General features: G+C 45.0%; 1 protein-coding gene across 2 annotated transcripts; it reads left to right on the top strand.

The window, feature by feature from the left end:
• The first annotated feature begins 1,825 nt into the window (after positions 1–1,825).
• Positions 1,826–11,665, top strand: LOC106606909 (serine/threonine-protein kinase SBK1). Of its 2 annotated transcripts, none has more exons than XM_014203370.2 (4): positions 1,826–2,109; positions 6,733–6,971; positions 10,208–10,410; positions 10,835–11,665. In XM_014203370.2, the coding sequence occupies exons 2-4, from the start codon at positions 6,785–6,787 to the stop codon at positions 11,618–11,620; spliced, it is 1,176 nt and encodes a 391-aa protein (XP_014058845.1). In that variant the 5' UTR covers positions 1,826–2,109; positions 6,733–6,784; the 3' UTR covers positions 11,621–11,665. The 2 variants fall into 2 exon arrangements, with proteins under 2 accessions (XP_014058845.1, XP_014058846.1); XM_014203371.2 differs by having other exon boundaries at positions 6,733–6,923.
• Positions 11,666–14,138: the final 2,473 nt, after the last annotated feature.

Below are 14,138 nucleotides of genomic sequence, written 5' to 3' on the forward strand. Positions count from 1 at the left end.
CAAGCCCATGCCTCCAAATAAATCAATGTATGTTTTCTGTTGCTGACGTGTGCATGTCTAATGGGCCTGTTAACAACTGTCCCGCTATGCCAGACTGCCAGTTGGAGAAATCCTCCCGTCTTTCACTTGAGGCAAACCCTGTTACCAGCAGAATACCAATCCACTGCTGTGACACAGGTCTTGCGTCTGGACCCGCTCGGATGAGGATGAATCAGACCAAACCAAAATGTTCTGGAGGCAATCCGGTTAGAAGTGCAGCGGAAAGGGATTCTAATAAGCCACGTAGTGAGTAGCCTGTCCTCTGTGTCCATTTATAAATGGATACTCATAGAAATATAACAAATGAATGCCGTTGCCTCTGGCACATGCTCTCCAGTACTCTGGTCACATTCACAGCCTGATTTGGTGCATTTGAAAAGAAATGTGAGTGGATGCAATTGCCAACCTGTCACAATAGTTTGAAATATGCATGCATTGCTATCTACAAATGAACAGCACACCAATTCTCCACCCTCCCATGCCAGCAATTTGCAATTTACTAATAATGGTAAATGCTGATTGTGAGAACGTGATTCAATGCAAAAACGGACATTCTGAACTAGCCTATTCAGCAATGAAGTGGCCTACTCTCAGACTCTAGTCTCTGGCTCACTCCACATAGTCACAGCTTTACACTGGTTCAATGTAACGAAGAACCACTGAGGATGGAAAGAGCTGCCAGGGCAGATCACGGTCAGCAGTACACTGTAATCTTTATGTGAGACTACTTTGCTGCCTTGCCATGGTAGAATTCTGCTGTGACCATGAATCAAACTCTCTGAGACATCTTCTCTGAGACCACCACTATAGGCAACTCCCACTCCACACTCATGATCACTTGTCTGGCACGGTTGCCTCTGACATGGACCTGCTATGGGTCAACCTTGCTTGACCTGCCTGTCTGTGAATTTAAATTACATTTGTTATGTAAATAATATCCTTGACTCACTTATTCATTCCTTGAGTAAGTTTGACAATCTAAATGCATGCCTTGTTCTGATTCAGAACTTGACAATGACAATTCAAATGCCATGCTGTGGCTACTCTTTGTCCAATGGGACATGGTGGTCTAGAATGTAATAGGCCTGCTTTCAGTACCATTTTGACTGCTGCACTAAAGCATCCATAATTGACATCACTTCAAAAGCCTATGTCCAAACTCCTGACCTGTCAATCACTTGTCCACCTGTCCATATCCTGATGCCGAGTCACTTTTACCCTGCCTTCATGAAAATATGTACCCACTCTCTGCACATTGATCTGGTACTGGTACTCCCTGTATGTAGCTCCACATTGATCTGGTTCTGGTACTCCCTGTATGTAGCTCCACATTGATCTGGTACTGGTACTCACTGTATATAGCTCCATTCTCATGTATTTTAGTTGATTCCTCTTGTGTTTCTATTTTCTACATTATTTTTTAACTCGGCATAGTTGGGAAGGGCTCATAAGCAAGCAATTCATGGTAAAGTCTACACCAGTTGTATTCAGCGCATGTGACAAATACAATTTGATTTGATTTTGACACCTGCCGATGCCAACACCTGTTCCACACACATGTGTAGGCTATTTAAACGTCCTGGGTCAAATATTACTCAAATACATTACATTATATCTGCTCCACTCGTTTTTTACTTGTCGTTTATTCCCATTGCGCAAAGAGAGAGAATGTTGGGTATCTGTATGGAGACACAAGACCCCCTCCCTCCCTTATGTCGCGCCGCTGCTGCTTCGCTCTGCTCTCCGATTGGACCGCCGCTGAGAAGGGCTGGCGTTAATGCAGCCTCGCTGCCTGGCGGTAGTTGCATCTAGCAGCCGTAGGCCGACAGAGACAATAGGGCAAGTCAGGCTGACAGAGGTACTGACGAAGCAGACAGAAGCACCAGCAAGGTGATATTATTGTGCGCCTTTGTGCATATTGGCAACAAAGCGTTGAATCTGCACTATTCGGAGACACGATTTTGCACAGGAAATCAGACCAGTCCTGTAACGGTTTATCCTGCTATACAATTAAAGTTTCTGCTGAACGGAATGACAGCACCAGCTATTGCATGCAGCGCAATCTGAAAGGTAAGAGACATTGATAACAATGGATCATCATGGTTGGTTGGATCATAACAATTTCAATCAATTTATCAGTGCTTTTATTTGGATTTTATAGACCTGCTTATTGATTTTGCATAATGTTTCACACATTCATTATTCCTGCTGGTATGTTTTCATCCCACAATGGCATATTTACAAGCAAGTCGATGTCCTTTAAAATATGGTTTAGAATTAGCAATGTGGTTTACATTTTGTGCTTACATCTCTCAAATGGTTATTTGTTGTGCATTATTGTCTTACTGTAACCTATTATTTAATACATCTACGGCATCGTAACATGTAGCCTGAGACCAGTATAGTAAACAGTAGGGGAAGGACAATGGGAATGATAGCCTATGGCTGAAGCTATTTGGCTTGATAGCATCATAGTGAAATAGCCTTCCAATGAATTGCAGTGATATTTATGTATATTAATAAATACCTGTGTAGAAGGCCATTTCAAATGTATATGATGCTCTCAAGTGCTACATCGGTCATTGTAAACTGTTGTGTATTGGTATGGATGTTCCTATGCTCCTCTCCTCAGTGCCTTCCTTGTCTGTTCACACACACACACACACACACACACACACACACACACACACATACACACACACACACACACACACACACACACACACACACACACACACACACACACACACACACACACACACACACACACACACACACACACACACACACACACACACACACACATTTACCTTTTACACAAATGATTTTCCTATTCTTAACACCTACAGTAAAGTTCCATATGAATCCTCCATGCTACTTGTAGACACAACATGTCATTGTTCTCGTCAGATGCTGTAGATAATAGCGTCTATGCTTTGTCTGTGCTGGGACATGTGATCCAAAGACTTGTGTGTTTTGTGGTCACTTAGCCAGAGCATTCAGAGGATATTTATTCTACCCTTTGCCTTTGTCAGCTTCATCTCACACTGGCCATACAGCACTGTGAGATACTGACCATACTGTAGATGTAATGGGGATCATATTCAGATACTCAGCATTACCCAGAGTAGCAGGTTGGATTGCTTTCCTCTCAGACAGACAGTGTTATGTAAGCAATGTGAGTGAAAACAGTTGACTTTGCTGTTGGTGGAGGTTGGAGAAACCCCTCTGGTGATTTTTCATGGTTTGTGAGAGACAACAGAAACCCATCCCTCTCTTACAACGCAAACTTCATTCTAGATGTACCGTTATATCATTCAAATTGTGAGCTTTGTGATTTGAGAGCTGCTGGTTTGGGGGCATTGTGGGTGTTGTCTTACTGGCACTCACCTGTTTGTATTTGACAATAATAAGCTAAGGGCATCAAGGTGCCAGTCTGTCTGGCATTTCTCCTTGACTGTGAGAGGAAACAACAGTGGCACACAGTTCACCTAGTCCTTGGGATATAGCCTATTTTACTAGTGGACAGACCCCAGGAGAAGGACTTCTGCACTGTTCTGCACTGTTCTATCTTTTGGTCTAAATTGCTCACTGTTACAACACCAAATAAACCATGTTGACCCGTATTATTCATAAGTGTTATGAGTCATGACTACTAAAGCACCCTCCACACAGGCTGACCTGTTCTGCACATTAGTTCTGGTACTATACAAACACACAAAACTATATTCACATCCCCTAGCTGTTTGGAAATGTAGGACAATGTACTTTTTTGAGCATGATAAAATGGGCTGTGTTAGATTTGTTCAAACATTTACAGCAAATAGAGGCGAATGGCCCCCACTCCTCAGTTAAACAAAGAAAACAGTACATTGGCTGGATGTTCTGTTTGGGTTTAGGACGTACTCCAACAGCCTGCCAACATGGTCAATGGCCCAGGTAATTGAACTATCCACCAGACCAGCAGAACTCAAATTGCAATCTCACTGCATCAACGGCCTTCAGTCCAGTAAAGCTGTAGTTGGACTTCTCTAAGTAACTGTTATACCTTTGTTGGAATACCTACTGCACTGAACAACAACACAGAGAACATGCTATGCACACACAATCAACTGTAGATAGATGCTGTGTTGCATCCATGGATTAATACATTTTACAGCATCAAAGACCATGTCACAATTTCCATTTGAATCTAAATGGCTAAGTAAGACAAGGCAGTGGAAGTGTGTTACAGAGGACATGGGACATGTTTATAAGAGTGCCAGACTCCTCATTTAATCATGGACTGGGCGGCAATCATCGTAACTGTGGGAGACAGGCAGGGCCATGAAGAATAAATCACAAAACTGTGATCCCATTTCAGTTCACAGCTCAGTCTCTTGATTTGTGTAGATTTTGACATGTTAATCAATCATTTACATGGTTGTTTTGCCTCTAGAAAATTCTACTTAATCACATCAAATCTTGCTAACGAAGCTTGAGATTCACCGTTTACATTGCATATCTACAAATGAATCACTCCGGCTCATATTACAGTGATGGTAACATTTTGTAGGTGGATTACCTCTTTACTCCCAGATCTATTGATTAGACATTAGACATTATTATTAGGTGTAAATACTCAAGAATGGACCTTGGCAGGCAGAATTGATCAGCTGGCCAAGGCAGCTCTTGCTGTGCTGCTCTTTCTGTTGTGTGTGGGCTGTGTTTGTGTGAGTGTAAATGTGTCTGCGTGCACGTGTGTGAGTGTGGAGAGCAGGAGGCAGATGACCATTGCTCAGCACTTTGTGCGGGTTGTCACGTTTCCTACCTATAGTCACATAGCACCCAGACTGTAAGTCAATATTCCTGGCATCGCCAGCAATTAACTACAGCCTGCCTGCCTGCCTGTCTGCCCTCTATTGAGCTGCAGCAAGGCGACAAAAAGGTCCTCAGTGTCCAGGCCTCTCACTGCACTGCCCAGCCCCTCCCCCATCTGCAGTACTACCCAGCCCCTCCCCCACCTGCAGTACTGCCCCTTGGGCCCTCCAGTCACCAATCCTCATCGACCACCTTTTCTCCAGTGTGTTATGCAAAGACCAGCGTCACATGGGGATACAGGAGGAGGGGTGGGGATGAGAGCTGTGACTCAAGGTACACCAGTCAAACTGTGCACCGTCTGTGCTTTGAATACAGATGAGCTGAATCCCATTGAGGAGAGACATGGCACGGTGGTCACAGTGCTCTATCTGTGTGACAAACAGAGCTTGGTGCTCCCAGAGGTCCTCCTGGGAATAGCAGTGGCATGAATATTCCGGGGACCGGGAGCGGCGAGGGAGCGGGCCTGGTGGCTGAGTCAGGGCTGCAGCAGAGGAGCAGAGCTTAATTACCACTGTTTGACTCTCCTTTCATCTCCAGGCTCTTTGATATGACACAAACCATGCAAAAGTGTGTGTGTGTGTGTGTGTGTGTGTGTGTGTGTGTGTGTGTGTGTGTGTGTGTGTGTGTGTGTGTGTGTGTGTGTGTGTGTGTGTGTGTGTGGTTCATCTTCATATGTAGAAGAGAAATGGGACTGGGCTGCCTAGGCTGTTGTGTGTTTTAATAACCTTGTCAGTGGGATGCTGACTGGACTGCTGCTAGTAGTCATAGTACTGCTCTGATGGACAGCCAGCTGGCTCCCCTGTTGAAACAGCCCCCTCAGTGAATTGTCACACATGTACAATGCATAAACTCACAGAAAAATAAGTACACACACACACACACACACACACACACACACACACACACACACACACACACACACACACACACACACACACACTGTGGAGCCGTCCCTGAGGCATACACAGATGGACTAGCCACAGGATCTCTCGCATCCTGTCTCATTCAACACATTCTTATCTTCATTAATGAGAGATGGCACAATTCTGCTGTACCATCAGGGCCGTGAAGTTCATTCAGTCATTCAGAGATTTGTCTGCCCTGGGTGATGAAAGAAAGGATATTGCAAATGAGTGTTTCTTGGCTTGTCGTTACATGGTCTTGGATCAGACGGCCAACTGAAACAGATCTGCAATGAGCTGAGCTGACAAAATTTTACTGGCAGGCAAGATAATAAAAGTGTCTGTCAAGAATTAACCACTGTTGTCGCTGTGTCTCTCCTTTGCCATGCAAGTGAATGTTGAGTTGGTGCTCTGAGTAATTTGAGGCTCAGACCTAGACTAAAGGTTTTGTGGATCTCACAGAACTCTAACAGGAGACATTTTGAAACAAAGTTTTGGAGGGCACAGAAGAGTAACAGAAGAAGCATAGCCAAATGATCTGAATCCAGAGTGCGAGTGACTGATTAGTGAAGTGGAAAGGGAATTAGCTGTCTCTGTTCTTTCCTCTGCAGTGGTTGTGTGTTCCCCAGCACTGTTCTCTGGGTGGAAACAGAGGCCTGTGATCTCGGTCACTTGAAAGGGGCTTCACACAGCGGAAAGTAGATCTGTGTTTAACGCAGGATGCAATGGTTACATAAGAGCTTATTTGTCTCGGATACAAAACACTCAGTGTCTTTGATGTTGTCGATAAACAAGGTGTGTGTCTCTCTGTGTGTAGAGAGAGGTGAGACACAAAAGCCATTGGTGTATCCACCATTTTCATTGTATAGGCTACGTGCCTATCTCTCTTTAACCTTGCATTCCTTCCTGCTCCTCCTGTTAACTTCTTTAGGAACAACAGCAGTCACCAGATCCCTGTGCTCCAGGCATCTCTCCTAGGCAGAATGAGCTCCTCTCCCCATGGGTCCCACGGGTCTGGGTCCCGCGCCTCCATCGACATCCTGGAGGAGCTGCAGCTCATTGCTGCCCAGAACCTGGAGAAGCTAGACATCAGCAAGTACTATGAGGTCATCAGAGAGCTGGGTAAGGGTACCTATGGGAAAGTGGACCTGGTCATCCACAAAATCAGAGGTGAGTTTGTCTCTGATGGAAGCTACCTGTGCCGTTGAGAATAACCAATGTGTTATATTCATGTCGGTTGGTCTATTCCAGACAGACCATCAACACAGCGCAACAAAACAGAAACATTGCTTGCTGATGTGAAAACAACCAAATCATATTTTTTCAGGGGTTTTATGTGTTTACAATCAGAACATTTAGATTCACTTCAGATTCCATCTAAAATATATATTTTTTTACATGTTTTCCATGGTCACAGTAATCTTACACATCTTTAGATCGCTCCACTCTTTAAAGAATTCATTTGTGGACCATAATTATAGCGAATGCAGCATCCCTAGTTTCGGAATAGCAGTGAAGCACAAACCCCATCCAGATTGCTTATCAAAATGACCTATTTTAGCAAATCTTTTCAACCTTTGTGACATAAAATGCAAGCCAAAATGTCAACCATCTGCTCAGTCCACTTTACAGTCTTGTTTAACCAACTCAAAAGTGTGTGGGGGGAGCAAATGACCCTCCTACATCTAGAGGAATAATGATATACACAAGCCACCAAAGTGCACAGTTTATCTTCTGCTCTTTTATAAAGCAGTGAAAGGACACACCATCTGGAAGTATCCAAAACCACTATCACTGGGTTGTCATTAGACCTAAATCATGTACAAAAACACTTACATCCAGGCTGTATCACAACCGGCCGTGATTGGGAGTCCCATAGGGCGGCGCACAACTGGCCCAGCGTCGTCCGGGTGTGGCCGGTGTAGGCCGTCATTGTAAATAAGAATTTGTTCTTAACTGACTTGCCTAGTTAAACAAAGGTAAATTAAGTATTTACCCAGCTCTCGGATCCCACGCTGCCATCATATTACATTCCCCAATTCAAACATTTGACGCTATCAGCTCAGGACATAAATAATGAAAAGATTTCTTGCCATCAGAGATGTGTTGAATAGTATTTATATGATGACTTCTAAATCATGCTGCTGTGTAATTGGGCTTTAGTGAGGCAGGCCAATTTGCTACCCTATCAAAGATCTGGGAATTAGGGTGGCTGTAAATTTGGGTATGAGTATAATCTCAGATTAGCATGATTCATAAGGGAGGCCAATCTTTATTTTATAGTTTGATGATAGCTTTGATAATGCTCACTCAATCCATCATACAGGTGGATATTAGCTTGAATGTAGACCTGTAGTGTCACGTTCGTCTGAAGGAGACCAAGGTGTAGGTAGGCGAACATTTTTCCTTTATTCAAAATGAACACCGTCAAAACAACCAAAACAATAAAGCACAAACGAAACGTGAAGTGAATGGCGTGCTCACAGGTAACTAACCAAAAAACAAGATCCCACAAAAACCCAGTGGGAAAAGGTTGCCTAAATATGATCCCCAATCAGAGACAACAAAAGACAGCTGCCTCTGATTGGGAACCATATCAGGCCAACATAGAAATAAAAAAACCTAGATATACATAATCTAGAATGCCCACCCAAATCAGGGTTAGGGTTAGGGTTAGGGGCGTGACATGTAGTTCTGGAATAATTCATTGCATATCAGTCATCATGTGGGATTACCAAAATTCAGCAAAAATGTATATTCGGAGATCAAATTTTGAAGGAAGCTATCAAAACAGTTCTATACTTTCAAATCTGATTTAGTTAGAATTAATATTCACAATTTCTCTGTGAGTGAATATCCATCTAAACCTCTTCAAAATGTACAGTATGTTCAATTAATATTTAGTGTTCACTTTTGTATACGACTATAGAGAGACAATATTAGTTATCTTGTAATTTGCAGTGCAAATATTTTCCCAATACAATTTTGTCTATTGATTTTAATAGTTCAACATTCCGTTTTTACCAACATTCTGTTCTTACCATATCAACGATCATATCATTTGGTGTAGTTTTAGTTTAATTTATTCACTCAAAAAAAGACAAGTGAAAGACAAACAGTGACATTAAAAAAACAAGGTACAGTAAAGATGTGTGCAGGTGAGGTTGGAAACCCAAGAGGACTTTTATGAAAACCAAAAGATATACAGTGCATTCGGAAAGTATACATGTTGTTATGTTACAGCCTTATTCTAAAATGGATTAAATAAATACAAATCCTCATCAATCTACACACAATACCCCATAATGACAATGAGAAAACAGTTTAACATTTTTTTGAGCAAATGTATTAAAAATCAAAACAGAAATACCTTATTTCCATAAGTATTCAAGACTCTTTGCAATGAGTCTTGAAATTGAGCTCATGTGCATCCTGTTACCATTGATCATCCTTGAGATGTTTCTACAACTTGATTGGAGTCTACCAACAGCCTCATTTCATTGGGGCATGGACTCTACAAGGTGTCGAAAGCGTTCCACAGAGATGCTGGCCCATGTTGACTCCAATGCTTCCCACAGTTGTGTCAAGTTGGCTGGATGTCCTTTGGGTGGTGGACCATTCTTGATACAACTGGGAAACTGTTGAGGGTGGAAAAACCCAGCAGCGTTGCAGTTCTTGACACAAACCGGTGTTCTTGGCACCTATAACCAAACCCCATTCAAAGGCACTTAAATCTTTTGTCTTGCCCATTCACCCTCTGAATGGCACACATACACAATCCATGTCTCAACTGTCTCAAGACTTTAAAATCCTTCTTTAACCTGTCTCCTCCCCTTCATCTGCACTGATTGAAGTGGATTTAACAAGTGACATCAATAATGGATCACCTGCATTCACCTGGTCAGTCTGACATGGAAAGTTGTTCTTAATGTTTTTTATACTGAGTGTATATGAATCACAGGGATTTACAGACAGGCAAAGGAAAAGCAGCTCCCCCCTCCCAATCATTGACTCTAATTTTATTAGTGTTGCACTTACTGGCTCTATTTCAGTACGTGTTTACTGCAACACTTTTGTATGTAATCACTTTCAATTTACTGCCAAATCCGCTGCATCAAAGCTGAAGTGCCCATGCAGCCCCATCCCCTCCTCTCTGTAGGTAAAGAGGATGGTGTTGTGACTAAACTATTCTGACAGAGGCTTTGGAATATTTATAAATCTCCCTCAGCGAAAAAAAAAATGTGGTCTTGGATGAAATCCTGTAACCTCACTAAATTTAATTAATCCCAGACATGTTTTGTAATTAATATCAGTTTAATTTATTTACAAGCCTAAATTTGGTGCAGCTAACTGTCTCATAGGACTCACAGAACATTTCTCATCCAGTACTGTACGTTATATTCTAGGCACTAAGATGGCTCTGAAGTTCTTGAGGAAGAAAACAACCAAACTGAAGAGCTTCTTAAGGGAGTACAGCATCTCTCTCTACCTGTCTCCCTGCCCCTTTATCATCAACATGTTCGGCATTGCCTTTGAGACAGACGACTACTACGTCTTCGCTCAGGAGTATGCCCTGGCAGGAGACCTCTTCGACATCATTCCCCCTCAGGTGAGATGAACAGAGATGTATTCATCTGCTGTTACAATAGAAGGCTCGCAACATAATGTCTGAAATATGAATAACATGAAAGCTATTTTATTTCCAGCTGAAGGATAATGTACAGATTTGACATGATAAATGTTCATGTGTAAAATTAATGTGAGATATTGGTGCTGTATATCTATTTTTAGAAAAAGCTCAGATAGCAACATAATCCAAGTCATTATCTAACCACTCGTCATCCATTGAAGACTATTTATAGAAAGTTATTTTCTATAACTAATATAATACCTGATAACCCCTAGTCAAACTGTAGTGTGGAGAGTTACATAAAATCCTTGGCTTATGGCCAAACACACATTCTCATGGACGGCTTAAATCTTTTACTTGCTGGTGGATTGTTTGACCTCAGTGTGTACTCGTCTCCTTTTAGGTGGGTCTTCCAGAGACGGTGGCTAAGCGTTGTGTCCACCAGGTCGCCATCGCCCTGGACTACCTGCACTGTAAGAAGCTAGTCCACCGGGACATCAAGCCTGAGAACATCCTCATCTTTGACAAAGAGTGCCGTAAGGTCAAGCTGTCAGACTTCGGCATGACGCGGCGTGCCGGCTCCCCAGTGAAGCGTGTCAGCGGAACCATCCCGTACACGGCACCGGAGTTGTGCGACGCCTCGCAGCACGAGGGCTTCTGCGTGGACTACAGCACTGACGTGTGGGCCTTTGGTGTCCTCCTCTTCTGCATGCTCACTGGCAACTTCCCCTGGGAGAAGGCCCTGCCGTCGGACGCCTTCTACCAGGAGTTTGTGCGCTGGCAGCGGCGCCGGACGGGCACGGTGCCCTCTCAGTGGCGGCGCTTCACAGACGAGGGGCTGCGCATGTTCCGCAGGCTCCTGTCCATTGAGCAGGAGCGCCGCTGCTCCGTTAAGGAGGTTTTCAGCTACTTCAACCACCCCTGGATGCTGGACAATGAGTCGGGCAGCAGCAGCGTTGCGGGAGGAGGGTCAGTGGGCAGTGGGCCCCAGGTAGAGCTCAGCTCGTCGTCATCTGAAGAGGATGTGCTGGTGGACAGGCTAAAGCAGCAGAGCCTGATAGAGCCCATGGGCGGACACTACTCCTCCACCGGCTCCCCCTCCTCCACCAGCAGCTACGAACGTGTCTCCCGTGACAACGGAGGGGCCGGACGCATCTTGGTGGCCACGCCCATTGAAATCTGTGTGTAGAGATTGGCTATGTGCACACACATACACACACTGTATAAACACAAACATACGAAGGTCAAATAACAGAGAACGATCTTCCTGGTTAAAGGAAGAGGTGGGAGAACAGCCTGGTCTCATAGACTAGAAGTAACATAGTAAATGTAAATCCTCGATACTGAAATTATTATGATATGTTACTTTTTGTATGGTTACATAAGACAGATGGTTACTTAAGGCAAAAACGAAAGTAGGGTGGTTGGTCGGGCTATAACTCGAATGTCTAGCAACCCAAAGGTTGCAAATTTGAATCTCATCACGGACAACTCTAGCAACTTTTCAACTACTTACTACTTTTTAGCTACTTACCATGTTAGCTAATCCTTCCCCTAACCCTAACCTTAACCCTTTTAGCTAACCCTTCCCCTAACCCTGACCCCTAACCCCCAGCCTAGCTAACGTTAGCCAGCTACCACCTAGATAGAATTCGTAACATATAGTACGTTTTGCAAATTCGTAACATATCAAATCAAATCAAATTTATTTGTCACATACACATGGTTAGCAGATGTTAATGCAAGTGTAGCGAAATGCTTGTGCTTCTAGTTCCGACCATGCAGTAATATCTAACAAGTAATATAACCTAACAATTCCACAACAACTACCTTGTACACACAAGTGTAAAGGAATGAATACGAATATGTACATAAAAATATATAAATGAGTGATGGCCGAACGGCATAAGCAAGATGCAGTAGATGGTAAGAGTACAGTATATACGTGAGATGAGTAATGTAGGGTATAAAACCATTATATGAAGTGGCATTGTTTAAAGTGGCTAGTGATACATTACATCAAGATGGCAAGATGCAGTAGATGGTATAGCATACAGTATATACATATGGGATGAGAATGTTGGGTATGTAAACATTAAATAACGTGGCTAGTGATAAATTGATTACATCAGTTTTTCCATTATTAAAGTGGCTGGAGTTGAGTCAGTATGTTGGCAGCTGTCACAGGTATCGTCGTCGGTGAAGGAGGACCAAAACGCAGCAGGCATGCGGTTGTTCATTTTGAATATTTATTAACTCCAAAATGAACACAAAAATAACAAAAGAGAACGAACGATAAACTGACAGTCCTGTAATGTTGACACACACTAAACACGGAACACATGAAAACCAAACAGTGCCCAAAAACCCTGGAATACTTAAATCAAATGCCCCTTCAACAAACACACCACCCCGAACCACATAAAACGAATACCCTCTGCCACGTCCTGACCAAACTACAATACCAATTAACCTTATACTGGCCAGGACGTGACAGTACCCCCCCCTTAAAGGTGCTAACCCCGGAAGCACCTTAACAAAAATAACCCCAAGCAACACCAAAAAAGAAAAATTCCCCCCTACTAAAGGGAGGGAAGGGAGGGTGGCTGCCGTCAACGACGGCACTGTGCTACACCCCCCCTCCCCAACCCACCTATCTCTGGAGGTGGCTCCGGCTCTGGCCGTTCCAGGCAGTCTGGCCACTCCGGCAGTTCAGGGCAGTCTGGCCACTCCGGCAGTTCAGGGCAGTCTGGCAACTCCGGCAGTTCAGGGCAGTCTGGCCACTCCGGCAGTTCAGGGCGGTCTGGCCACTCCGGCAGTTCAGGGCGGTCTGGCCACTCCGGCAGTTCAGGGCGGTCTGGCCACTCCGGCAGTTCAGGGCGGTCTGGCCACTCCGGCAGTTCAGGGCGGTCTGGCCACTCCGGCAGTTCTGGGCGGTCGGGCCACTCCGGCAGTTCAGGGCGGTCGGGCCACTCCGGCAGTTCAGGGCAGTCTGGCCACTCCGGCAGTTCAGGGCGGTCTGGCCACTCCGGCAGTTCTGGGCGGTCGGGCCACTCCGGCAGTTCAGGGCGGTCGGGCCACTCCGGCAGTTCAAGGCGGTCGGGCCACTCCGGCAGTTCAAGGCGGTCGGGCCACTCTGACAGTTCTGACGACTGTTGACTGGCGGGCAGCTCTGACGACTGTTGACTGGCGGGCGGCTCTGACGACTGTTGACTGGCGGGCGGCTCTGACGACTGTTGACTGGTGGGCGGCTCTGACGACTGTTGACTGGCGGGCGGCTCTGACGACTGTTGACTGGCGGGCGGCTCTGACGACTGTTGACTGGCGGGCGGCTCTGACGACTGTTGACTGGCGGGCGGCTCTGACGACTCTTGACTGGCGGGCAGCTCTGACGACTGTTGACTGGCGGGCGGCTCTGACGACTCTTGACTGGCGGGCAGCTCTGACGACTGTTGACTGGCGGGCGGCTCTGACGACTGTTGACTGGCGAGGCTGGGTTTACGCACTTGAAGGCTAGTGCGGGGAGCGGGAACAGGACGAGTCGTACTGGGTTGACGCACTTCCGGGTCCGCACGAGAGACAGGAGCTGGAAACCCAGGGCTATGGAGGCGCACAGTCGGTCTTGATCTTACCTCCTGCACAACCCGTCTTGGCTGGATGGAACTAGTAGCCCTGTACGAGCGGGGTGCTTGTACAGGGCAGACTGG

Source organism: Salmo salar, chromosome ssa06 (genome assembly GCF_905237065.1).
Source record: "Salmo salar chromosome ssa06, Ssal_v3.1, whole genome shotgun sequence".
NCBI classification, from domain to species: Eukaryota; Metazoa; Chordata; class Actinopteri; order Salmoniformes; family Salmonidae; genus Salmo; species Salmo salar.

Coding starts and splice junctions, on each gene's coding strand:
- LOC106606909 (XM_014203370.2), top strand. CDS start 6,785: ATGAGCTCCTCTCCCCATGGGTCCCACGGGTCTGGGTCCCGCGCCTCC. Junction 6,972..10,207: donor GGTCATCCACAAAATCAGAG/GTGAGTTTGTCT, acceptor GTTATATTCTAG/GCACTAAGATGGCTCTGAAG. Junction 10,411..10,834: donor TCGACATCATTCCCCCTCAG/GTGAGATGAACA, acceptor GTCTCCTTTTAG/GTGGGTCTTCCAGAGACGGT.